Source organism: Tachysurus fulvidraco, chromosome 17, assembly GCF_022655615.1.
Source record: "Tachysurus fulvidraco isolate hzauxx_2018 chromosome 17, HZAU_PFXX_2.0, whole genome shotgun sequence".
Lineage (NCBI taxonomy): Eukaryota > Metazoa > Chordata > Actinopteri > Siluriformes > Bagridae > Tachysurus > Tachysurus fulvidraco.
This window is the reverse complement of record NC_062534.1, coordinates 7,634,766-7,661,414: the sequence shown is the minus strand read 5'-3', so window position 1 is coordinate 7,661,414 and position 26,649 is coordinate 7,634,766. Positions and strand designations below refer to the sequence as shown.

General features: G+C 37.1%; 2 protein-coding genes across 4 annotated transcripts; one reads left to right on the top strand and one right to left on the bottom strand.

The window, feature by feature from the left end:
• On the bottom strand, positions 1–21,656 carry uvssa (UV-stimulated scaffold protein A). 3 transcript variants are annotated; one of them, XM_047802203.1, is made up of 15 exons: positions 21,185–21,656; positions 19,154–19,240; positions 18,869–19,022; positions 18,391–18,721; positions 18,175–18,295; positions 17,696–18,046; positions 17,190–17,299; positions 15,173–15,301; positions 7,102–7,228; positions 4,475–4,676; positions 4,006–4,143; positions 3,440–3,623; positions 3,238–3,349; positions 1,041–1,233; positions 1–904 (listed from the first exon to the last, which is right to left on the bottom strand). In XM_047802203.1, exons 3-15 carry the CDS (start codon positions 18,976–18,978, stop codon positions 811–813), a joined length of 2,202 nt encoding a protein of 733 aa, XP_047658159.1. In that variant the 5' UTR covers positions 18,979–19,022; positions 19,154–19,240; positions 21,185–21,656; the 3' UTR covers positions 1–810. The 3 variants fall into 3 exon arrangements, with proteins under 3 accessions (XP_047658159.1, XP_027010548.2, XP_047658160.1); XM_027154747.2 differs by lacking the exon at positions 21,185–21,656 and adding an exon at positions 20,702–20,857; XM_047802204.1 differs by lacking the exon at positions 21,185–21,656 and adding an exon at positions 20,818–20,840.
• Positions 21,657–24,791: 3,135 nt separating this feature from the next.
• On the top strand, positions 24,792–26,437 carry LOC113647753 (trypsin inhibitor ClTI-1-like). Its single transcript, XM_027154661.2, has 4 exons — positions 24,792–24,906; positions 25,454–25,500; positions 25,584–25,693; positions 26,189–26,437. Exons 1-4 carry the CDS (start codon positions 24,867–24,869, stop codon positions 26,232–26,234), a joined length of 243 nt encoding a protein of 80 aa, XP_027010462.1. The 5' UTR covers positions 24,792–24,866; the 3' UTR covers positions 26,235–26,437.
• Positions 26,438–26,649: the final 212 nt, after the last annotated feature.

The following is a 26,649-nucleotide window of genomic DNA, read 5'->3' as shown; positions in this document are numbered from 1 at the left end:
TTTGGAAGATTTTCACGAATTTATTTACACTGATACAGCGCTGTAATTGTTACACCGGATTAAATCATGGTGGGAATTCAGTGTTTCATATTAAAAGCATGAACTTTGTCGGAGCAGGTAGACACCCAAGACTTTTTGTTTGCATTTTTTCTTCTTTTTTGAAAGAAGCAGATTTACTTTATTACTTGATACAAATCGCGGATGAAGCCCAAGTAGCTCTAATAAGCTACAATGAAGCTTGGACTTTTATTATGAATGCAGTTCATTTACACAATAAACTGAGTCAACGTTTCTTATAAAATTGGAATAAAACGTTAGTCTGAAGATAAAATTGCAGGACCATATAGCGACCTCCCGACAATAGAAAAAGAGAAAATCCTTAAAACATCCTTAGACATTTTGCTTCTTTGTTGTCGTTATACTTGTTTAAAAGAATAAACAGACTGACATGAAAAAATATTTATAAAAAAAAGCAAAAAAAAAAAAACAAACAAAAAACGAATTCACTGAATAAAAAAGGTACTGCAAAATTTAAATAAAATAGAACCCCAAATAAAACCATGGGTATTTTTTAAAAAAAGTTTTACCTTCACTACATTTGTGGATCACATCACCACCTAAATTTTACAGTAAAATATTTAATAGCTCTGCAAAATCATAAATAATTTTATTACAGTACAATACAAAGAAATGTTAAATATTATTCATTTCACATTTTTAGAAACTAATCCATGGATATTAGCTTATTTTTACATTTCATTCAGAAGAACAGATCCCAGTTTAGAGGACAGGAGTATAACTTATTGAATCTTATTTTAATGCATAGTTAAACTGGTTTGCAAATTTCTCATGCTTCCTTGTGTCCATTTTGTTCATGACCACCGCTATTCGTCTCATGGAGCTCCTGCAAAAACAGATTTAGCTATTTTAATATGTTTAATATTATTCAGAGCAAAATAAACAATACAATATATTCTACTGATTTACATCAAGTGCAATATATAATCATTTTACACCAGAGAGGTTGGACAGTTGCTTACTTATTAAAGACCTTCTTTTCTAGCCTTGAGCGAGAAGTATTGGCAGATTGCTTCAGGTCTGTGAGGTTGGGATGTTTCCTTTTCTTTCCCTTTCCTTTCCCAGCCTTTTTACCCTTTCCGTATGTTTTAGAAGAGCCCAGGTCCTCGCCTGTAGCTGCTTCAATCTCCCTCATGAGCTCTGGATCTCGCCAGTCTGATCAGAAAAGAGAGAAAATTACTGGTGCTAATAGTATTCTCTAAAATAAACCAAACCATTAGAATTATCCAAATAAAAGCAATTCTATTAGGACTAAATAACTTCAGATTGCAGTGGTAACCAAAATATAATTTTGTTTGCTCATTTCATTTTAGCATTTTAGGGAGTAGATCCTAACGTCATAAACTTACGTAGACAAGTAATGTAGACAAGACAACTCTAGAGCGACAAAACTCAAATCAACAAAGCTCTAAAGCTATATTCCAGAAAATATCAACTAATGACTGCCCTTAGATTTATAAATATTAAAGTGGTATAAACTCTAAGACTCAAATGTTCTTGTGAAGATGAGAGAAGAGGCCTCATATTAAGTTAAGCTGGTGAGTGAAGTGCAGCAGGGCCAAGTGCTCTGTCAACATTTAATATCTGCTCCAGCTGTGTTAAGAAGCCTAGGGCCCCGCTCACACACACACACACACACACACACACACACACGCGCGCACACACACACGCGCGCATTATGCAGGTGACAGCTGCAGTCATTTCATCCCAAGTGCTGATTCAACCACACTAGAATATCTGTATGAGATTGCATATTGTAATTTAATTTTCTTTAGAAAGTTCATAACATTACAACACTTACATGGCATTTTATTATTATACATGTCTGCATTTATACCAGTTCAATAAGCAAATCTCCTCTTCAGTTTGACCAGTATCCAGTAAAAGTCAGAAAAATAGAAAAATTTTAGATAGAATATTTTTCATTTATTCACAAACTCCAATAGGATTTTTAGTGCAATTCATTTCTTCTGCTGACCTGCACCAGATAAACCAGACAAGGAGAAACTCTGAGTCAAACAAATGCTCAGTCATCACATAATCCACATCCTCTTCTTCAGAATAAATTGATCCATTATGTCTTCTTAAAATGTCTATTACCACTTGCTCTGCAGAAAATGCTCAGAAAGTACAACCAAAAAAAACAAGATTTCTAAATTTTCAGTCTTGTACAAGTTTTTGTTGAAAGCGCTCAGTGACCAAATTGAATTGTTTCAGATGTTTGTCAAACATTTTAAAACCCCATTTCATTGTGAATAAAAACACAGTGTATAGGGATCTGAAGGTGCCCATTTCAAGGAGATAAAGCAGAAATCAATGGCCCAGCAGGGAAGCAGTTGGTCAGTAAGAGAACTGATGGACCTCCGTTGGCGCCAAAAGCTCATTGGCACCATACGAGAAAGGGTGAGGGTGGTGGTGGGGGCAGTTTCTCTGTGGTTACCGTAACGACTGGTGAGTAGATGGGCAGTGGGCATGATGGAGTTTGGGTGGGGGATCGATAATGTACTTAGTTACAAAAGATGCTATTTCACAAGCCAGTGGTCAGCGGGCATCAGAAGTCAGCTGTCTCAGATACCTGTTTGTTAACAAGTCAGTGCGGTCAGAGAAAAGCACATCCGACGCTCCACTGACAGCACAGAGCCGGCGCTTAATTGGCTTTTAGCGCCCAACTCAGCCGAAGAGAAATAGAGAAAGTGTCTGCCTGAGAGAAAGAGGGGCAGAGCAAGATGCGGCCTATCCTATTATCAGGGTATTGATGATTACTGGGATTTCATCAGTTCATCTTTTCCAGGAGTGGCCCTCCCCTTCAATGCCCTGTGATTTGTCTTTTATCTACTGAATGTGTGCCATGAGGAAGGAGTGGAGGTAATAGGTGTTTAGGATTTGGCCTGGTAACAGAAGGATTTGAAGACACCGGAACTGAATTGCTTTTATCAAGGTAAAAATGACATCAGTTCTCTCAGAGTCAATAAAGCATTCTTTGCACTAAAGTAAGCATTTTCAATCACCGTTTTCAAAAATAATGCTTATGTTACATGCCTATTTGCATACAATGCTAAATTTCCCAGGGCAAGCACTATTACAGCCAGCTGTCATCTACAAACTGACAGAAAAATCCCATTTTAAATAAGCCTAAAGCATTAGAAGAATAAGTCCCACCTGGTTGCTCCTCTCTGCGTTTAAATTCTTCCTTTTCCAGACGAGCTGCATCTTCTGGATTTACTGGCCTCCCAATCTCATCCCGAGGAATTATTAACCCATGGAATGGACACTTGAAAACAATTAATCACATCCTGCTTCAATTACTGCAAAAACACCAGTCACATTATGACAGTATTTGAGTGCCATGGCTTATACCTACCTTGACTCTGTCTTGGCGTTCACACAGTGAGCCACTGGGCATCGGGGCTTTGCACTTGTGCTGCACAGGTTGGAAACGTCCAGCAAAGGTAATGCATCTGGACTTCATCTGTGCAGACAGCTCTTTGTTCTCAACCTCCTCATCCACTTCGTGGGGCACCCAGAACTGGTGCTGAGAGGTGTTCCTGAGAACCAGGCATGACACAAGGATTTAATTCTCACACAGTACACAGTGTCCATTGTCTCATTTTTTCAAAATACTCTGCTGACCAAATTTGATATAAAGTGCTCCTGTGCTGTGGTTATACTATTAAACTAAAAAAAAAGCCCAGGGTTTTGAATGAGCTTGAACAGACAACACTGCTCTCTAGTGGCCCATTGGCATGACAGAAACCTAAAGTTCACTTTGACATATTTTGTCATTTCTTTAAGAATTAGATAACCGTTACTATTCTAGGTGGGAAAACTTTGAACTGTCCAATAAACATAATTAACAGAAAATGTAGGAATAAATAAGAAAAACATTCTCCAAGTTCTGTTATAGGTGCGCATGAGTTGTCACTGTACTTGATGATCTTGCCAGCTGTAGGTTGCTCCTCTCCCCAGTAGTAGAGATCCATACCAAATGAAACGACAGGAGCTTTCTCCTTCTCCTCCCCCTGTTTACTGCTGCTTGTGGTAGGTTTCACAGAGGCTCCAGACACACTTAAAAACCAAAAAATATGCATTTGTGTGTGTGTGTGTGTGTGTGCGTGCGTGCGTGTATATATACACACGTGTATATATATACACACACACACACACACACACACGTGTGTATATATATATATATATATATATATTTATACACACACACACACGTATATAACACATTTACTCTCACACAGACAAACACATTAATGAAAGTGTAAATTGTATTTCATATGTTAAATATGTGTAATTGATCAACTCTTAGTAGTGCAAACAAATTACACAGGGCACTTCTAGGAATATTTCTGGTATTGATATAACATAATATAGATTATGCCTCAATTACCTTGAAGATACTACTGCGGTCACTTTCTCTTTTAGAACACGCAGTGTGGCAGCTGCACATGTAGGATCCTGCTCTTCTTCATATTGCCTGCTCTTAAGCCGGCTGACAGTTGAGGGCAGGTGTGGAGTTGCAGGTCTCGCCACTGGCTTTGTTGGCTTTAGTTCAGGCACAGAGGTGGATGCAGAAGATATTGACTCAAGACCTGTGATGAGAAAACCTCCAGTGAGCTGTTGATATGTACTGCGATTTCCAACTAAATGTTATTGTGTAAAACATCATAAAGACCTGCCACTAAACCAGATTAAAACACACTTAAGCTAATACTGAACCGTTAGTTGTACTGTTGTATTGAACGCTGCGGAAATGTCTCTCCTGGGTGGGCAGGGGGTCTACTGGGGCATGCAGGGGCTTAAGCTGAGCTTAAAAGTGACACAGAGATCCAAGAATGACTCCAAACCTGCACACTTCCACAAATCTTCAAAGTGAGGAAATTAGAACTTTAAAGGGTGGAGGAAATCCCTTAAGGGTGTGATTAAGGAACACCTGACCACTCTGTCTCTGGGTCATTAACCATGCAAAGGTGACGATGAAGCCGGCACTTCAAATGTCATCGGAGGCACTAGTGTGTATCTTGACCCTTCGGACTATTACACATTTATAAACAGGACTTCTAAAAATGTCCAAGAAGACGGTCACTAAAATCATGAGTGTAGGTTAAGGAGCAGAATGTACGTACGACGCACAAATCAAGACTGCCCAGAAGTATTCTAAGACGTACAACACCCACTGTGGACGAGGGTCAAAACAAAACGTTTAGCAAAGGTTTTCACTTTTCCGAGCTTGATCTATAAGGCATACAGTTAATCCTGGTTTATTGACTCTCTACGACTTATAGCATCATAGCCAGCCTCTGGCCCACACAATTCATGAAATACAACTAAATCCGTTCTTTTTCTGTTTAAATTGACCAAAATGGTTGCTATTTGTCTGAAGCAATAAAGTTGCAGGTGTTAAAGAGATAAATCAATAAGAGGAAATAGAGAGGCCCAGCAGTAGACACAGAGTGGTGCTGCCAATGGTGGCATTATTGATTTTCCTGAGTTCAGCAGGCCTTGTAATTAAAATGTAAATTTGAGAAAGAGATAACGTCCTGACAGGAAAGCTGGGATAAAGGGATAGATAAAAGATCAGCAGTGAAAGGAGCAGAGAGAATGGAGGAGAGAAAGGATAGAAATGTTTTCCAAACAAAAAAAATATTTTTCTTGGTGGTGGTTTTTTGTTTGTTTTTAGATTACCAGAAAACGACCTAATTTTATTTCTAAAAAGCTCCAAAATATCCCTTTATTCCCACACAAAATCTGATCATTAATACATTGTGTTAATGTATTCCTGCAATGAGAGTTTCATTCATGTGTTCAGAGCAGAATAAACCTCCATTGGCTATATGCGCAGAAACAGATGCTCCCAGAGGTTTAGCCCCCCCTGTGTGGTAAAGGCAGGTGGACATTGTAAATTACAACACTGAGCTAATGGGAGCTCATTAACATCACTGCATTGTTAATTTGGCATGGCCGACACACTGATCATTACATACTTTACTAATCAAAGCAGCTTGGCTCCATGGAAATTACAGCCTAATGAGTCTTTAGTTAATACTGCTGGAGAGACAGTGGACATGTTATGTAACAAATAATAGAATTATATCTCGCTACGCACGATTGCTGCAGGACTCATCATATTTAATCACCATGAAGGCTTCTGAACAAATATCGACAACAATCGGGATCTGCATTAAATATACTGCTTTTAAAAGCTCTTTATTTCTTTATGCAGTGTGTTATTTAACGTAGCTTCATAGCACACAGCGTTTTCTATTAGCCGAAGTCGCCATAAATTTCATGTCGTACAAGACTTTATGTCAAATATCGTCTTCGGCGTTTAGGTTATGTGCTTGACCCCTGGCTTTCTGTGTGCAGCTTCTTGTCAATATGGTTGTCCTTGCACAGATGGAGTCGTTTGCTTGTACAAATTGTCAGCTGTCAAAACAGATTTATACTGGAAGCCTGGTGTGATTTTCGCATTTAATTGATTTAAACCAGGTGAAAAATTTATTTCTCTTTATTTTGCTTGTTTGTTTGTTTCTTTTTTTAGTTTATTATTAAGTGCTGTGACTTGCAGTAAATGTGCCATTTAATGTCTGAGTTCACAGTTATTAATTCTTTTTTATTATTGCTTTTCTTTCCAAAAATAGCTAAACCTGACCTTTAACAGCAACTTAGATTTGACCAGATATAAAAAAAAATGACAAGTTTGTTCAAAAGCAAACCTGCTAAACATTTTTATCAGGGTCATCTGGGTGATCAGGGTGTCTGCTAAATGCTATAATTTTAAATCTACAAATAAATAATGTTTTTCAGGATACTGTTTTCTAAAATGGTGTTTTTATATCTGACCCTTCACCCACACCCTAATTGGTCTGAAGGCTGCTGTGAAATCCTATTAGAAATTACTGGGCTTTTGGGGGCAGCTTGATGTCTTATTGATGTCTAATGAGTGTGTGTGTGCACTTGTGCATGCTTGTGTGTGTGTTGCTTGAGGCAGAAGCTCTGGCACCTGAACAAACTCACCATACTCGGCCCGCAGATGTTCAGGGATATGTGGCTCATAACCCTCCTTCTCTGGAACTTCTTCAAAATCATCATCATCATCATCATCATCCTCCTCCTCCTCCTCCTCCTCCTCTCCAGCCTTTAACTGGTGTGGAGAATGAGACGCAGATTACAATAGGTAAAATAAAAAATAAAAATACTTTGTGTTATGCAAATAAAGAAATTTTCTTCAGTGCAACATTTTGTACTTGAAGTTGTTTGTACTCACTCAACTCACACTAAATACATGGCTTAGAACCTTAACACTCCTCTCTATTGTTAACACTCAAACTGGATTGACTGTAGGCTTCAGGGGATTCCAGAGATTTATTGCACCTTGAACAGCAAACTATGCAGTAACATCAGACCTCTTTACAATTTAATTAAAGCACATAATAGAATTTCCAGTTGACCACATCCAATTTTTTTCCCTAGTGGTAGCCTCTCTGATGCTGTTCAGTCTAATTGTGGTTACATAATACAGTGCTCATGTTGAGCAAATTTTATCCCACCTCTCAAATAGAGGGAATAAACAGCTCAGACGTCATTTATACCTGATTAGCAAATTGTAAAATTTGCCTCATGAGAACGCACGGGTCAGAAAATACCACCCTGGAACAGGCTGCTGACGACAATAGCTACACAAACCTGTCCCCAAAATCCAAACTGTGTGTAAAGACAGCAAGAGTAGGAAGGTGAAAAAAAAAAAGAAATTGAACAAAGAGATTGACAGATATGTAGGTAATATTGGGTTATCTTAGCTAGCACAGGTGGAGGTGTACCTGATAACAGCTCTGTGCAGGCTGCTGAGAAAGAAAAGGGCTCACTGGGTGATATGAGAGTTCTCACCTCTCAGTCTGAGCTCTGTGTTAGGATCATGCAATCACTTTAAGGAGCTCAACCCCAACACTAGACACCCGATAAGGCCATCTAAGAGCTGCTCTGAAGCAGATCCGGGTTGTAAGGCTCTGACTGCTGTAAAGCCTTTGTTAGAAAGGGGTTAAAGCTTCTAGGAAGTTGACAACTCCTCAGTTGTCACAGTTCTCCATGCCATCAGTTTATATCTGATATTTAAGCAGATTAAATACCTCACAAACTTAAACTTATCTGAACATGAAACATATTGTGAAGGATGCTATATTCCTGGGCAGCTTGCGTGAGATGAAAGCCATTTATGTTAATTTGTCACATATTCCTGAAAAAGCAAATAACGTGTTGTATATTGCAAATAAAAAGTAATGTACTCTGCAGAACATTTGACATTTTGGAAACTGCTTGTATTGGTGTGAAATTTAAGCCTAGATTTATTGATATCCTCTGTGATTCATGACAAAAGAGAAAAGGAGCAAAAACATGCAGCAATATTGTGTCCAATATTCACAAAAACAATACAAAAACATCTGAACAACATACGGAAGTCAATTTTGAAATAAATATCTTAAAAAATTAATGCCTGTCCCATTTAAACCTTTAACTGTCCTCAGTAAGCAGAAGCTCAATGTATTGTCTATTATCAACTCTTTCAAAGGTCATACACATGCTCAATATTTTTATATTTCATCACCACATGGGGGGGGGGTAAAGTATAAGATTTAACCTGGTTGCTTCTACAAAGAGGTTAAGAGCTAACTGTGGATAGAGCTCTGAACAACATAATCATACTATATCAACAATCTAGATATTGCAATCCAGAAAAATATATATTTAATAAAATGGAATAACGGAAAACAGGCAATGCAATCTACGCACACCACACCAAAAGGCTTCATTACTGCAGAAAAGGCATGCTGAAGCTCATTTGAGTTTTGGAAATGTTGAATTACTGGGAGATTGAAGCTTTCCAAGGTGAGCTTGCATGGAGGCCAACAGTTGTCACTGTTTTCCGTGACAACTTTACCTGCTGCCTCAAAGTCTTTCTTGTACTCTTTGAATGGTGCTTGGTTCTTGGGTTACTCTTCCGACTAACCTTCTGACTTGATCAGAAATCTTGTGAGAAACTGCTGTGTGGTTGATCGTGGACTGACGGAGCAGTGATGTTCCTTCCACTTGCAGATAATGGCCCAAATAGTGCTTACAGGAACATTTACAATTTGCTAAATTTGTCTGTAACCTGTGGCGTTGTTAGCACAACAAAACCGAGGTCTTGGAAGAACTTTTTGCCTTCACCCATCATGAGATACTTGTATTCAGAGGTGGGTTAGCCTTTTTCTAAATGATCAACATGCACTAACCAACTGATTCAAATTTACACAAGTAGGAGGTTGAACTATTAGTGCAGACAGCTGCTGCTTTGCCTTGGTGAACTGCTTTCTATAGTGTCTCCAATTCGATTTTCTGTCATTCCACTTTATTAAATGTAACGTTTTCTGGATTTTAGTATTATGAATTCTTTATCTGTGTAGATTTCTTGAGTTAATGCAAATGTCTAGTTAAAATGTTCTGCGAACTGCTGCCTTGGAGCTGTAATTAATTTAAAAAAAAAGAAACTGATTTACTCCTTTCCCCCTCTGCAAGTAAACTTTGTGTGTTTACAGGCTTATAGTGAAAATATTACTGATCACATGCTTTAATTTTTGCTCATTTTCATAAAGGGTTCCAGTAATTGTGGAACTAATAGTATCCAGTGCTTTTAGACTGTAATTCATTTGACAGGCTGAGACAAATGTTGCTTTTAAGTGGCAGCTGAGCTTCTGTGTCTTTACCTCTTCTGCCTGGAGCTTGCACGTGCTCATCCATCACAAAGCCTGCAAGTTTTATCACTCAAACACTAATCAAAAGAGAAAACTGTCACCACAGCTGACCTGTGGAACCTCCCAATTATGCTCTTCAGGAATGACAGGAGCGCTTAACTTCCCAAGCTGGATAAATGACTGCCATCAATCTATGCAGAATAACAATGAGCTGCCAACCTGCAAATTATTATTTTTTTAGCTATAGAAAATCCCTGGGTTGGAATTTATGAAAGGTGAAAAGCAACCCAAGGCTCTCTTATCCCCCTTCCTTTCCCATGAGCTCGGGGAGGCACTGCGTCGGCGCTAAACAGAATTTATGCCTTTTAATTTACTCAAAAGGTGCTTAACCGTTCCCTGTGCTACAATGCATAACAGAATGCCAGTTTTTAAATATGGGGGTCGTTTTCATAAAACAGTATACATAATGTGCGTGCCCTTCCCTTTTGAGGGCATTGAATGAGATGCGCTTCCCAAGCACGTTTTTCCCCATTTATTCTGCTTAATTGCCTCCATGATTACCTCCATATCAGGCACTAAAGGGTGATCAAAGTGCGCTTTGCCTATTCCTTTTTATTTCTCTACTTTCTTTTTTTATTTTGTTTTTCATTACTGCAGGCGGCCGGTGTTGACAATTGCAGATTAAGGTATAAACTGTCTTTGAATGAGGTCTCAGTTGCTTGTGGTGGTGACACTGGGTGAGTGAGAAAGCACAGAAAGGTGAGCTTTTACTGGAGCTGTGCAAGAAAACATGTCTTTACCTGAACACCCAGCTATACTTATTCAGTACTTCTGTTTAATGTTATGCACAGTAATGAAACGGTAAATAATGTGAACTAAAAAGCAAGTCATAAAATGAAGAATATCTGTGTGCCGAAGGGCCAGAGAACAGCAGAGCTTGCTGATTCCTGATTTTGTCATAAAACCTGAAAAGTTTAATTAGTCTAATGTGGTTAAGTAGTATCTGAAAAATGGACCATAAACAGGACATTAGAGAGTAAGTAAAGTAAGTTTAAAAATAATTTAAATACGTATTTATTAGAATTGATTTGAATAAAAGGGTTTGTAAATAAATGTTGTTTTTTTTAATTAATTATTTTATTGGGTAAATTTTAAATAAATAAATAAGTAAATAAGTAAGTAAGTAAGTAAGTAAGTAAGTAAGTAAATAAATAAATAATAAAAATAAAGTAAAGTGTGGAAAAATGTCGGACCGCACTTTTTATTACACAACACACACGTTACTTATGAAATTTTATGAAATGGAAAAAAACCTCTAAATAACAATTACACTGTATTGAACACAAATATTAGTGGCTCCGCAGAAATCAGGAACATTCTCTGTTCATCCACCAACACTACAATTCTAAACTTGCACAACAAAACTACTACTAAAAGTAAAGATCCATCCTAAATTGGAACTAAAAGAAAAAAAGCCTAAAAGTCTTAAAGCATTATTTCAACCTGTAGTAGTGTTTTTGATTTCCTTCCAGCCAGCAATCGCAGAGAAGGAGATTACAGTTTTGTTTATAAGTGTGTGCTTCTTTAATCCACACTTTTTTTTTTTAACTTGATTGATTAAAAAGTTGTGGAACAAGATTACCAACACAGTTGAAATTCTTAGCCAGCCAACATTATTTTATTTTTAATTCACTTTAATTTTGCCATGATAACATCTACACTGCCAGCTCATGATGGCAGCACTGTAAGTCTTCCACAGCGGACCGGGTGCTGCAGAGAATCGCTCTCTATATGGTGGCTTTTTGCTGACAAAGACCTGGCTAACATATGGAGTCCACCTTTTAGTGTCCCTTTTGCATTTAAAACAGGCGATTTGTTTGGCTGCCTCTATAACTTTTATAAACACTTCTTTCCCTTTCTCTTCCCTTTTTTTTTTTCCACCGGCAGGTTTCTGGATAAAAATGTCTCAGTGCTAAAAAGTGTGCTCACACTTACAAAACCTTTTCTTATAATGTAACTCCGTTTTAAAGATTGTAAACTATAAAACTATATTGATGTGCAATTTAATGCGAGACACAAAAAAAAACATAGCAACCAAAAACCTAATATAAAACTCTGTTTATAATACGGTATGCAAAGACGTACAGATTTTCACCAATTTTATTTCATGTTAAGATTTAAAAAACATTATAAAACAATGTTTTCTCTCATTTTTTTAAATAAATCTCAGCATTTCATAGGTTAAGAGTACAACAATTTCATATTTCCTATTCACTCATCATAGACTAATCGTACCGACTTCTCGTTATAGCGCTATACTTTAAGAACTTTGGTAGGCAATAGGCTTCAGTTCAGCTTCACATAAAAAGATGATTAAAAAAAAAAAAAGCTTTCAAGGACATTTCGTAAACTTTTTATAAGTGTTTTAAGAAATCAATTAAATAAATGTTTAATGGAAATTTGAGATGTTATCTCAAAGCAATTCAGAGCCTCCCAGGCGTTAACTGAATGAGCACATTAGAATAAAAGTGAATATTAAACAGTACAGGTGCTGTAAATAGACCGTTTAAAGGCATTTGCACTGAACTCTATTGATTGTGCGGTGGATGTGTCAACCTCCATCTCCTTGGCAGGAAGAAGAGCAGATAATGAGGTTCCGGTTAAATATCCACCACTTATGAGGAAAAGCACATTCCAACAGGGCCAAAGCACTATCTGTGCTCTCCAATATATTTTGTATGGTCTAATTAACCCTGTAAGCAATCTCAATTACTATGGGTCCAGGGAAGTGGCGGCTATGCGCACTCCTTTAAGCAAGTCTGTTATCCTTTTAGAAAAAGATCCAAGGAGGCAGCCTCGGACAACTGAACTCTCGACTTCATTTGTCTTTGGCCAAGTTTGATGGCTCTGCATTTAAAAACCCATTCAATCTTATAAACCAAAAATTAAATGTACTCAGCTGTGATGGTCCTCTGTGCATCTGCTATTTATATGCTAATTTCCTCTCTTACCGGGAAGGTCTTGCAAATTATTACAGCAAACCAATAACTCAGGTGTATGGACGGGCAGACTCGCCGGCTATTGAATGGAATGAAATGCTCAGGGACTCACAAAAGCGCACCGGGCCAGCCCAAAACAGAGAACCTTGTGAAGTCGCCCACCATTGTCTCGAAATAATTTAACGTTCCTTTGCCACAAAGCGGCTCTTTGAGACAGCACTCACTTTAAGAGCACACAACTTTGCATACATTATACTAGCAAAGTGCAGAAGCCCATTTTGAGCTACATGTACTTGCAGGTGGGGATTGTCTGCCTTTAATCGAAATAAGCTTGGTGCAAAACCTCAGGAATACAAAAGAGAGAAGCAAAATGATACACAATTGTATGAAAAAGTATGGCTCCTTAAATTGAATTAATGTTTTCAAATGCACATGCTTTCAAAATGAAAATTCTTGGATTATGGTTATAAAAGGACAATCTGCTGCTTTTAACTGTCAAGTGAAGGTTAAACAGTGATTAAAGGTAAGCAAAAGTGACGTTGTTGTGATGGCTGCTGAAAATGTGTGTGATGTAGATAAACAGTAGTTGATGGATGAAGGTCTCTTAATTTACTACAATTTAATGGGCCCTCTCAGAGCCTCCTGCCACATGGGGATTGCAGTAAATGAGACCTCAAAGCCCCCAAAACCCTAACAGTTTTCCCCGGGGTTAAATTCAGGCAGGCTATGCATTTGACAAGGAACTGAACTACAACAAGGGTATTTACTGTCATCAAATTATTAAAAGGCCCTTTAGACAGTACACTAAGAAATGAAAAAAATGCAAAGAAATGTTTTCTGTTTGCTTTTTTTTTTTTTTTTATTCTCAAGCAGTTCTGTAGTATAAACCAGCCGGGATCCAAAATGTAATCATGTGTACTTTATAGCCAAGCCCTTTGCTTACATCAATTTAATAAGCTATTACCCTTGTTCCAGTACTGCAAAACACATTGTAAAGAATCCCTGATAGGTTTGGAATGAAGAAAGAAACCTAGATAGACAATGTTTATTGTATGTTTGCCAATGGGGGAAAAAAACGCAGTGAGACCCATCAATTATTGCTCTTCCACACCATCCTGATAAGATGCCTTATCGGTGTAAACAATGCAGTATTCCCCCCTGGCCGAATGGTAAATGTGCACCTCTTTTTGGAAGTTGAAAGGGTGGCTGCTCTACAAATTCAGGGTGCTTAACACAAAACCCCTGTGACTAATAATTAAATGGAGGGTGTGCGATCACAGCACAGCAGTGCAGAACATCCCTGCCTGAAATGTCAATCGCCACATTTATCTGATGCACAACGTAAGACTGACAATTCAATGACAAATGAATGCTACATAATCTATTAAATTACATTTATTGATTATTGTAAATTTAAAAATCACTGACATTTGCTATGTTACTAATCACACGAATCAGCATAAAAAAACAACAACAAAGGACTCATTTAGTTGAATTTTTATCGATTTCAGCAGTTTACTAAGGTTGAAAAAAGATTTCTATCCCATGTCGGCCACAATGAAGGGATTATAGTAATGGAATGCTTTTAAGGATAAAAAGAAAAACTAATTATGATAAAGGACTTTAAGTTGTTGCTTTATCACAAAGCTTTGGCTTCTTGCATTGGAAATGTCTGCTGACAGTGATAAACCGTTACAGGGTGCAGTAAGGCCCTTTGTCACTGTCACATGCCTGCGTTCACTCTCGCTAGCTTGCTCCTTTTTGCTCACTTAAAGGCAGATATCATGTGTCATAATGATGTGTCTTATAGCTTCTAGGTGTGTCCCATACGGCCATGGAGTGCGTTGCTCTCCGTTAACAGCCCGCTGAGCGAATCTCAGGTCTTATGCATGGTGCTTCAGAAATATACTCGGCACACTCGCAAATGTTCAATTTGTTCATTGCTGGGTCACTTTAGTGGATCTGGAGTTTGCCATTATTTTCAAGATATAACTGTGTTCTCAGAATTGTATTTTAAATGTCCTTGAATGTGACTACTGAAATGTGATACATCCAGCATATACGACATTTACCAAAACTTCATTATTAGAAAAGAACTAAAATGTTATGTGAGCTGAGGAATAGTAAAATTCACATTCCTTTTCTGTGTGAATGTCTTTACACTAGAATTACTTTAGAATTCTCTTCCTGCATAAATCCTCTGCATAGTTCATGTGCAGTGAAATGGCGCCCTCCCCTGGCAAAGTCATTGAAATCAAAGAAAAAATTTCTATTGAACAGATTTAGTTTACTTGTCTTGGCTTCGTGCAAGAGTGTACTATCAGTTTGCACGCTGAAAGAAAAAACTGTAACATGACTCACCACTCTTCTGTGCCTTGCTTTGTAGTCTATATGAAGCTCATCATGTTTCCTCAAAACCTTCTCAAGAGACTTTTTGAGGTCAGTGGCGCGTCTCATCAGCTGCTCATCCACACCAACTTTTGTAAAAACCTGGAGATCAACCCCAATTCAAATTATATATAGATTTAGTGTGTGTGTACTCTTTCAAAAAGAAAAACAATGAAATACTATTTGTAAAGTTTTGTGCACCCTCCCAAGTCTGCAGCAAGCTTTTAACTTTAACTCTGCATATGATTATGCAGAGTTCATTTATATTTAAACTTTAGAACTTTAAAATAACCGAATTAATTTATTCGGTGATTACTTAATTGGCAATTATCTCATTATGCAACATTTTATAACCTCATGAAATCAATGCATAGCTTGCAGACAATTCATAGGCAGCTAGGAGTTATTTCTATTCTTGGTAGATTCTAAATTCTATTGATACTGTACATTCCCTTTCGTTTGTTTGAACATCTTTTCCATAGCGCTTGTTCCCACACTGCCTCTCGGTATCTAGATATTATCTGTGTTTTGTCTACACGTCTTTGCTGTCATTTAGGGGGTTTATTGTGCCTTTTTGTCAGCATATAGTGAAATCTTGCTTTGACTTCCAAGTCCGTCGTTACTGCCACTTTTAAATGGCACTTCTGAGAGTGGAAATTGTAAACTGCTTATCAAAAATCCATTAGATTCATTTTACGAACCTCAATCGGATGCTGTTCATCATTAGCACAAGAGTTGGAGTGTCTGAGACATTATAATGAACTGTCATTTTTATTTCAAATGATTCTACCTGAGTAACAGTCCCAAAGTCCCACAGGTTCAGTTAAGGCCTTGCATATTAAGTATGTTTAGAGACTTTACAACTTTAAGCATTTGCACATGCCATAAAAACTTTGTCTATTTTTTTCTTTTTCAGATGTAACTTCAAATACAATGCTTACTGTGTAACTTGTTAAACGAAGTCAAGTCGTGGCCTAACGGTTAGAGAGTCTGACACGTAATCCTAAGGTTGTGGGTTCGAGTCTCGGGCCGGCCACAACTGAGGTGCCCTTGAGCAAGGCACCGAACCCCCCAACTGCTCCCCGGGCGCCGCAGCATAAATGGCTGCCCACTGCTCCGGGTGTGTGTTCACAGTGTGTGTGTGTGTGTTCACTGCTGTGTGTTTGTGTGCACTTTGGATGGGTCAAATGCAGAGAACGAATTCTGAGTATGGGTCACCGTACTTAGCCGTATGTCACATCACTTTCTTTCTAAGAAGGGTCGATGTACTGTGGCCATATGTTTTGTGAAAGCTACCCAACAGTGCATCTGGACCACTCAAACTCAGGGCATTTCCAGAAGTCAAGTGTGTCTCAAGGACATCTAATAACAAGGATATACTGTATATATAGTACAGTATCCTTTAGACACTACATAAATGACTGTCTCGCCACCTAATTTACAGTTGAGGTTAATACTTTACCTTCAAAAAATCAACAAAACATGTGATCTAGTCTACAGTTGACTACACATAATTGCCCTTTTATCCTGTAAACCTACTGTACCATATACATGTATTTTGCAGCCCATTTCTATTAAAATATTTTGTTTGCCAAACTCTCTCTAAATCACCAGCGGAAAAGCAGGATTAAAGGGTTCATTCAGACTCAATATAATTTGAGTGGACTGTTCTCTAAACAGGTGTACAGTAGGAAACTACACATTATATTTGCATGCATCTGTTTAGTCATACTCTATCCATCTGTGGACTGTTCTCGACTTCACAGCAGCTCAACCCACACATCATGCTTCTACTGTTTTAATCACTGCTGCACTGTGAATACTCCATCATTCAATTAATACCTGCTCTGAATAAACTGTGTAGAACCACAGAAATTGTTTCCACACAAATTTATCATAAAAAATTAGATGCCTGTTATTCTGGTTATTCTGTTTTTATTTGATTCTAGGTTATAGAATACAAATAGAACTGCAGACTGTGGAGACTCACCTGAATCCAGGACTGTGTGGCAGGCAGATATTTACTACTGATGAGTCTGTGCAGGTCTCTCATAGTGTTCACTACTGCCTCGTTCTCCTCAGTCTCTTTCACACCCAGATCTGCGAAGAAGGATTTGTTCTTAACAAAACCATTTCTTATACATGACAACAGGGTCCAAGTGTCAGAGGAAAGCAGATGATGGTACACAAGGAATACATGGCACACTGCAGCTGGTCACTTATTGTTGGATTTGATAAAGTGTTGAGCAGCATTAAAAGAAGAGGTCATGCAAAACAGATCTGATTTCCCTTTCTCCCTTACCATTCCAAACGGAATTACTTTTTTCACATTTCTTATGCCTTTAATTTTAATCGACTGGGTTGCACAAACTATCCGTTACATTTCTGTGCATACTTAAAACATATAGGCTATTTAGCCTTGACAGCATCTGTGAAATAACCGATTTATTTGATTTACATTTGCAGCATTTAGCAGATTTAAATAGTTTGACTTACCTGAGGACAGATTCAGATCAAGACGATAGGTGTGAGACATCAGTCCAGAGCTGCGGATAAACACGTCTTTATACGCAGCCTCCTCCATGTCGCCCTCTCCACTAGAGTCCTCTATTTCATCTTCAGCATTAGTTGCCCCTGCTATCCTTCCACCCCCTTTGTTAAGGTCTTTGCTGCAGCAAGGCTTTTCATCACAGACTTCTGTGTCCTGATGACGCTCACTGCTAACTTCAGTGGTCTTCTCTCTGACTGCTGTCAGCTCTGAGCTAAAAAAATTTAGACTGTCTGGCAAGATCAAGGTCATGCAGTTGTTCATCTCAGTCAGAGATTCCTCAATCTCATTAGCCATTTCTAAGGAGAAAAATAATTTACAAATAGTGTTAAAAATGTTAAAACAGCCACAAAAATTAATAGACTAAAGTTTCTCATTTCAGCTTGAAGAACAGCTAGAACGAGATAACATTAAAAACTGGTTTCACCTTCCATCTCCTGCTTGGCCTTTTCAAGCTTTCCCTTATAAATCCTCTCCAGTCGTTGCTGTTTCTCCTCCTGTCTCCTTCGTTCAGCCAGTGTTCTTGCTTCAACATCCTGAAAGTCTACCTACAGAAAATGAGGGGGGTAATAAAAAGTGGTAATAGCACTTCATAGAGTATCATAAATAAGTAATTTATATTTAAGTATCGGGAATAATTTACCTTTTTAACTTGCTTCAGAAAATGATAACCCAAAGCCAGCTTCTTGTAGGCTTCCCCATATGTGGTCTGCCAGACCTGTACAGTCTGTATGGCTTGGGTCTTCAGCTTTCTGGCCACTTCTTTAGGGGGAGGCAATGGCTGCTCAACATCTGTCTCTACCGTTAGCTCTAGAAATTCCTGCAGGTTGGTTACCAAGAGAGTTCTGAAGTGATGAGAACGATTGAAAAGCTCTGTAGCCATTTGGAAGGCAGAAAAGCGAACTTCAGCATGGTCCTGATTTAGCTGGGTCATGACGAGGTGATATAAGTGATCAACGTAGTCATTAGAAAGCCTGAATAGAGGAAGGATAATTAAGGTCAGCATTTATTAAATGGCTTCACATTTACAGAAGACATCAGATAAATTTTAGATGAAAAATTTGTGTGTTCATTAAAACGTATTGGACTTCATACAGGTCAGTTAGTAAAAACCTTCATACTTGCAAATCTTCTTCACTTCCTTCATTTTTGCTTGATTCAGCTGAGGTTCTCCAGAGGTAGTCAACTCCTCCACAAGCTTGGACAACGTATCCCGCTTTTCTTGATCCATCCTGTTCTATCACGTGAAAGCAGTAAGCTCTTTCACACAGGAACCTGGAAGGATATTATTTAAATAATGGCAGGGACAGTGAAACATATCCTGCAATAACTTTCAGACTAGTGGTATACAAGTTTGAGCAGACGTTCTTTTGTATTAACCAAGCTCAAGTCAAATTTTAACTAACCTGTGACATTCTCTGGCAATCAAATCACAAATGCAGAGAGTCACAGAAGCAGCTTATTCTGCAGAGCCCTCAGCAAGTGACCAAAACCTGCAACAGGCAATACAAAAAGGTCATGATGATGCTGATTATTACAGCTGACATGACATAAACTGCAATAGTCAATTAACCTTCATCTAGAAGGAGCGTAATGCAAGATTTGAACTCAATACAGCTCTTTCAGATATTCCCAGTAACCTTCTAGTACTAAGCACATGAGAAATAATTTTTATTTGATAATTATAGTATTTCTGTCACAACATGAATGTACTGTAATCAGAAATACAAAGACATGTGTGAAAAATGTTGATTCAAAGGATCACTGAATAATAAACATTGCAAGTATTTAACTAATAGTCCTTAAACAGTACCAGGTATAGATTCAAGATTTAGGAGTGACTTCCTCAGAGAGCCTTTACACATAACTCATGAACACTACATTGTATTTGTCATATTTTACAGTCTTGTCAAACTTTATCCCTTTTGCCGAAAAGTTTTAGAAAAGTTGCATTAATCATTGTTACCAACCATAAACAAACTACACCAGAACAGTGTTTACAAGTGGTAATTCAAACTAGAGGAGACTGAACAGCAGAAGTCACTGCTTTCTGTGTTTGGAGTAAAAAGGATGCTGAGATAAGCAGATGGATCATTCTGATTTGAAGTTTAACAGCAGTGATGTTGGCAAGGAAGGGAGGAAGGAAAGAAGGTAAGTAGGTAGGTAGGTAGGTAGGGAGGGAGGGAGGAAAGTAAGGAAGGAAGAAAATCATACACCTCAAGTATAAAAGACAACAATGTAGGGTAAGACATAAGGTTTGAATTGTTTCTCATAGCAAACAAACTGTCAAACTGCTCTTTTAACATGAAGACAATAAACATGAGTTGTGATCTGATATATGGAATACAGCATTTACAGAAAACTATAAGCTATAGAGAAGTATTCATCTAACACACACATCAGAATAGAGCTATAGAGAAATATTCATCCAACAAAGGCATAAAATTGCACAATACTGTTATTTGCACTACCATACGTTCACACACTTTATGTAATTAACATTGTATTGTATAGTCTGTCATGTATAGTGTTACTTATGTCTGTATTGTCTTATATAGTATAGTGTTATTTATGTCTGTATTGTCTTGTATAGTATAAATGTTATTTATGTCTGTATTGCCTTGTATAGTATATTTTTTATGTCTGTATTGTCTTGTATAGTATAGTGTTATTTATGTCTGCATTGCCTTGTATAGTATAATATTTTTATGTCTGTATTGTCTTGTATAGTATAATATTTTTATGTCTGTATTGTCTTGTATAGTATAATGTTATTTATGTCTGTACTTTTGAGAGTCACAAACAGTCGGAACCGAATCCGTCGTGTGTGTCGACACAGTTGTCCAACAAACCTGATTCTGATTCTGGTTGTTATTCTGATCAGAATAGAGAATACAAAAGGAGAAATAAACATTAAACAATTTATTTTTGTAGTGGTTTTACCACGTTCTTACCGTCAAGAACACACAGCCTTATAACGGAGTCATAATTTTAAAAGGGTTAACACAACACCGGTGTTAAGTTCATGTTTCTTTCTGTATATAATAAAGGATTAGGCGTCTTTTCATACTTATGTCTGTCCGCGGAAGCGTGAATACGGCAACGGAAACTGGCGTCATTACAAAATAAAAGTCTCTCCTCCAGAAACTTAATCTCTCTCACTCTCTTTACAAAATAAAAAAGTCTTATATCTACTTCGATCCACTTTTGTGACTGCAATTTGTTTATTTCTTATTCAGTATGGTTTACGTAGGAATATTTAAATATTACTACAATTAAACAAACACATTTAAATATATCTAATATTAATCTTGAATTTTGTAGTAGATTAATCTTTATATTATTCTTTATAATAACCTTTTGTTCTATGTTTATGTTCTGTAAAACACAAAACAGACTAGAACAAAATAATAGAATAAAATAATATCCAAACATACCATTGGTGGTTGTGGTCCATATTAGTTTCAGCAGATTTCATCCTCACCACCTCTCATGCATCACCTGTACCTTCATGCAGGTTGTCAATTAGGTATATTTGTTTTTCTGGTCTTTTTGTTCCTATAGAACTTGCCTTGACTTCAAGTTCCCTTGAGTCAATTAAGACTTAACATGTTAATACCTTTATACTTTACAGCTGGAAAATACTTCATATATTTGCACATGCCACATTTTTTTCTTTTTTCTTTTTTTAAGTTAATCAAATATTAAGTAGGTGAGTAAATATGCTTAACATATACAGATTTGTCTTATAGATTTCTGCAGAGAATTCTTATATCTTAAATATCTTTTTAAAAAATCAACATGTAATTTGGCTTTTGTTTCCATCTGCACAAGTTCCTGTTTTTACAATAATTCATTATGAAACAAATTCCTACAGAAGAAACATCCTTAAAACCTTTCCCGGGGTGTCTGCTCTTCCTGTGTAAAACAAACAAACAAACAAACAAAAACACATACACTTAATTGAAATTTTTAGGCCACCCCTCCAAATCATTGAATTCAGGTGTTCCAATCACTTCCATGGCCACAGGCACATAAAACCAGGCTCCAAGGCAAGCAGACGGCTTCTTAAAACATTTGTGAAAGAACGGGTTGCTCTTAGGAGTTCAGTGAATTTTAGCATGGTGCTGTGATAGGTTGTTACCTATGCAATTGGGAAAAACAGCTACAGCTACTCAACCACGAAGTTGTAGGCCATGAAAAATCACAGAGCATGGTCAGCGCATGCTGCAGTGAACAGTGTGACGAATACGCCAATTGGAGGCCAGTGAATAGCTACAAGCCACCAAACGTTGTGTGGCCTTAAGATTAGATCAAGAACAGTGTGTAAAGTGCTTAATGGCATGGGTTTCCATGGCCAAGTATCTGCATCCAAGCCTTACCTCACCACATGCAATGCAAAGCATTGGATGTAGTGGTCTAATGCATGTCTCCATTGGATCCTAGGGCAGTTTTGTGTCTCTGGAGTGAAGAATCACGCTTCTCTGTCTGGCAATCCGATGGACGAGTCTGGCTTTGGCAGTTGCCAAGAGAACTGTACTTGCCTTTATTGTGCCAAGTGTAAAGTTTGCTGGAGTGGGATTTTGGTGTTTTTTCAGAGGTTGGGCTTGGACCCTTGGTTCCAATGAAAGGAACTCAATGCTTCAGCATACCAAGACATTTTGGAAAATTCCATGCTCCCAACTTTGTGGGAACAGTTTGGGTATGTCTCCTTCCCGCTCCAACATGACTGCAGACCAGACCACTAATCAGTCTATAAAGACTTGGATGAGCAAGTTTGATGTGGAGGAATTTAACTGGGCTGCAAAGAGTCCTGATGTCAACACAATAGAACACCTTTAGGATGAATTCGAGTGGAGACAGCCAGCCTTCTTTTCCTACATCAGTGCCTGACCTCACAAATGCACTTCTAGAGGAAGTCAAAAATTCCCTCGTACTCTTAAACCTTGTGGAAAGCCTTCCCAGAAAAATTGAAGCTGTTATAGCTGCAAAGTGTGGGCTAGCTCCATATCAAACCCTACAGATTAAGAATGGGATGTCATTAAAATTCATGTGCATGTGAAGGCAAATGTCCCAAAACATTTGCCAATATAGTGTACATTCGAGGTCGTATTTTATTCTATTAGAGAAATCAGTGTCCTGTACCTTTTAGTGTTTTCTGTTAATTAGCTGATTAATTGGATCAGCTGTATTGGGCTCAGAGAAAAATTCAAATGATAAGGATGTGTTATTTTAAAGAATGAGGTCTTTTAATGCAAAAGGGTCTTTTAGCATTGAAATAAAATAATAAAAAATAAAGTAAAATTTTGATAGAGATATTTATATTATATTATGTGAATAATAATAATGTTTATTTTCTTTCTCTCTGTGGTTGGTGAATTTCTTGGCTCTTGTATATAACCTGAAAGTCTTTGTAAGGTGTTGGGTGATGTTGACCTCCCCAACATACATACGTTTATTTGGATAATTGCAAATGTTTGATGTATTTTAAGTGACCAACAAAAGTAGCCATACATATTGCCTATGTTTGGTGGACTGTGTATATATAATATTATATGCTAGTCTCATAGGTATATATAAACCTCATCTCTTTAGGGCCTCATAAATATATAATTAAAAATGTTCACTGTCAACATATGAAATGCAAGACTAAGGTATGTAAGGAATAAAATACAACATTGATTAGGCATATCAGAGTTTTTATCACTTATCAGGGTTTTCTTCCCACCCCCTCTTAACAAAGACAAAACAAGCAAAGCCCTCTATTCTCAAGCAATTCTTTAAATTCTTAAAAGAACAGCATTATTTCTGCCCGTTACAAATTAATGACAAAGAAGACTCCTTTCATAAATGGGGAATAAATGTCTCCTCACAAATCTTATATCAACAGATACTTTTTTCTTATCACTTTTTATGTAGCCTGGTCTTATTAATATAGAAATTATGACCTATAAACATATTAATGTAAACTAGTCTCAGAATGACAGAAAAATAAATGCCTATTGATTAACCCAAATGGGAAATTTAACAGCATGTATGCAGTAAACAAAGACATATATCTATAGTTATATAATCTAATGGCATCTAAAATGGGGGAATTGTACAAGTTTAAGCCACGGGACAAATTTCTACTAAATTAATACTAGGTGATTTAAAAATTAAATGAAATTGGTCTGTTGTTTTCTTACATATGCTTTTTCATGTTTAAAGACTTCCCTGTTACATCTAAATGAACCCAGGAGTAAATGGCCAGCATCAGTAGGATCTTTTAGCTCAGGAAAATCATTCAAATCATAGATAGTAGTGTTTCCCAATTCTGATCATGCACAACACATTCTTTTTCTTCTCTAACATTCCCAATCCTGCCTATTAGCAAATGATTTGTATTTCTAAAGGTATTTTAGGCCAAAGCAAGGAACATGTTAAATTGTGCATTGTAAGATTGTCTAGGATCAGACTCACATTACAATACAACAAAAAATCTGTCGATGTATTGTTTGTGCCCGTGCATTTCTAAAGAGTTTGATTCTTTATTTTTATCACATTTATGTGAGCAACTGAGCAATTGAGGGTTAAGGGCCTTGATCAAGGGCATAGCAGTGGCAGCTTGGTGTTCCTTCGATTCAAACTCATAACTCCATTAGTTCAACACATTAAACACTGAGCTACAAAATTAATTTTATTTAAACTAATTTTTATTTAAATTTTTATTTATTTGTGAACAACAAACACAATGCAAACTATGATGTTATTACCCTAGGGTAAGATTTTATCCATGCATAATATTTGAGGCAATTTCCCCATCATTATTCTGTGAGAATGCAATCCTTCACTTAGATCTACTTTATTGTAAAGGCTCGTTTAACAGCCTGCAAAAACCTTTGTTAAAAAATACAAAAACAAAAGAATAAAACAGACAAAAAAATCTTCAACCCTCGAGCGCCGCCTGTCGGCAGAGTAATGATTTGGGAGCGCGCCTGTAGGATCCAACCAAACAGATGACGCGATTCCAGATTTGTTTGCCCTATGCGTCAGACGTGGAGCCAACGATTCAGTCTGAGTCTGAGACTAAACTGACCTTCATTTCATTTCAGCCTTTACACAGCGTCCAAGTTCATCATGTTTGTGCGGCTCTTTCTCGTCATTCTCTCTGTTGCTGGTGAGTTGTTGTTTTTTTATATATATTAAGCAGATTATATTTCTTTACAATTAAAAGTTACCACACTTGTATTATAATATAATGTAAAATAATATAACATAAATAATATAATAAAATATAATATAGTATGTAATAAAGGTCTTGGTAAGGCTGCTAAGTTAATGTTTTTGTAGGATATTCGCAATAATAATATTATTATTAATAATAATAATAATAATAATAATAATAATAATAATAATAATAATAATAATAATATTATTATTATTATTATTAACCCTAGCATGTCACCTGTGGTATTTAGATTTGTGTAAATTATATTTACACATATTATAGAATAGTCTAAAATAGTTTGATTTAATAAAATGAAATACACTACCTATTTGGGGATGCTAGTTAATATTAACTACACTATTAGGACATTTGGACTTCAACTTAAAAGTTTAGGCACGATGGGAATCGTGAGTTGTTGACGCTCGCCAATGCACGTGGTTTATAGACATAATAATAATAATAATAATAATAATAGTTTCCATTGTTTTTCCTGTAGTTTTGACTAGAGCAGCTACTGTTACAGGCAACCGAAAATCAATGGAGGTAGGTGGATGGATAAACAATTGGTCTGTTCAGTTTGGCGTAGGTTTCAGGATTGTGACATGACTGTTTGTTTGTTTTGACAGGCTGTTTGTGATTCATATCTCTATCCAATGTGCCCACGCGATTATAGCCCTGTATGTGGCTCTGATGGGAAGACCTATGCAAACGAGTGTATGTTCTGCTTAGACGCTATGTAAGTTTCTACTGCACTGTAACTTACCTCAACTCTTAATCAGCTGATTAGTTTATATCAGGTTTCCTGGGAACAGAAGGGTTCTAATCCATGACCTGAAACATGTGATCTACTGAGTGCAAGATGGGGGAAAAAAATAATAACCTGGCTTCCCCAATCTCACTTCTTGAATTCTTTAACTAGAACATCTTCCCTTGAATCCATGGGAACTTGCACCTAGACCTGTTTTTGTTCTGTCCCAATTCTTGATAAACCTTGAACTGGGTCATCAAAGTGCTGTGCAGGTCTCAGTTACCTGACCAAGGTGTGTTTGGAGTGGAACAAAAACATGGTCTGATTCAAGGTCCCTTAGGAGTTTTTCAACCCCTAATGTGACTCGAGTAGCCCTTCTTTGAATGAAAAACACAACAAAAGAGAAGAGCTTGTATGAGCATATATAATGATTGCACTGCAACAAGTTTAAGCCCACTACTAATTACTTTTTCTTTTCTACAGGGCATATAATCTCAACACTTACATAGTCAGAAAAGGGGAATGTTGAAACACGCCACCACACCGACTGCGTTGAAATGTTCAGCGTGTTTAAGTTGGAGTTATTATACATGACCTGATTATAATCTGTTTGAAGACAATCTTTAATGTTGAATGTCTCTCTTTTTTTTAACTGTTTTAGATTCATAATTTTTCATATGTGATTTAAGTTTCACTTCTTAATTCTGCATTAAAATAAATATTTCTGCAGGATCTGGTGCATAGACTTCTGTGTTTTCTGTAATGGAATTGATCCACTGAAATCCATGTTTATTAATCAGCTTCTTCATGTGCAACTACGTGTTTGGGTCATAAACAGAATAAAATTTTCTGTGCAAGCATTTAAATATCACAAGCAAAAATGTTTATTTGCTACTGATCGGCCAGGTACAAGTGGATCTAGAGTTATTTAAAAGTGACACTTT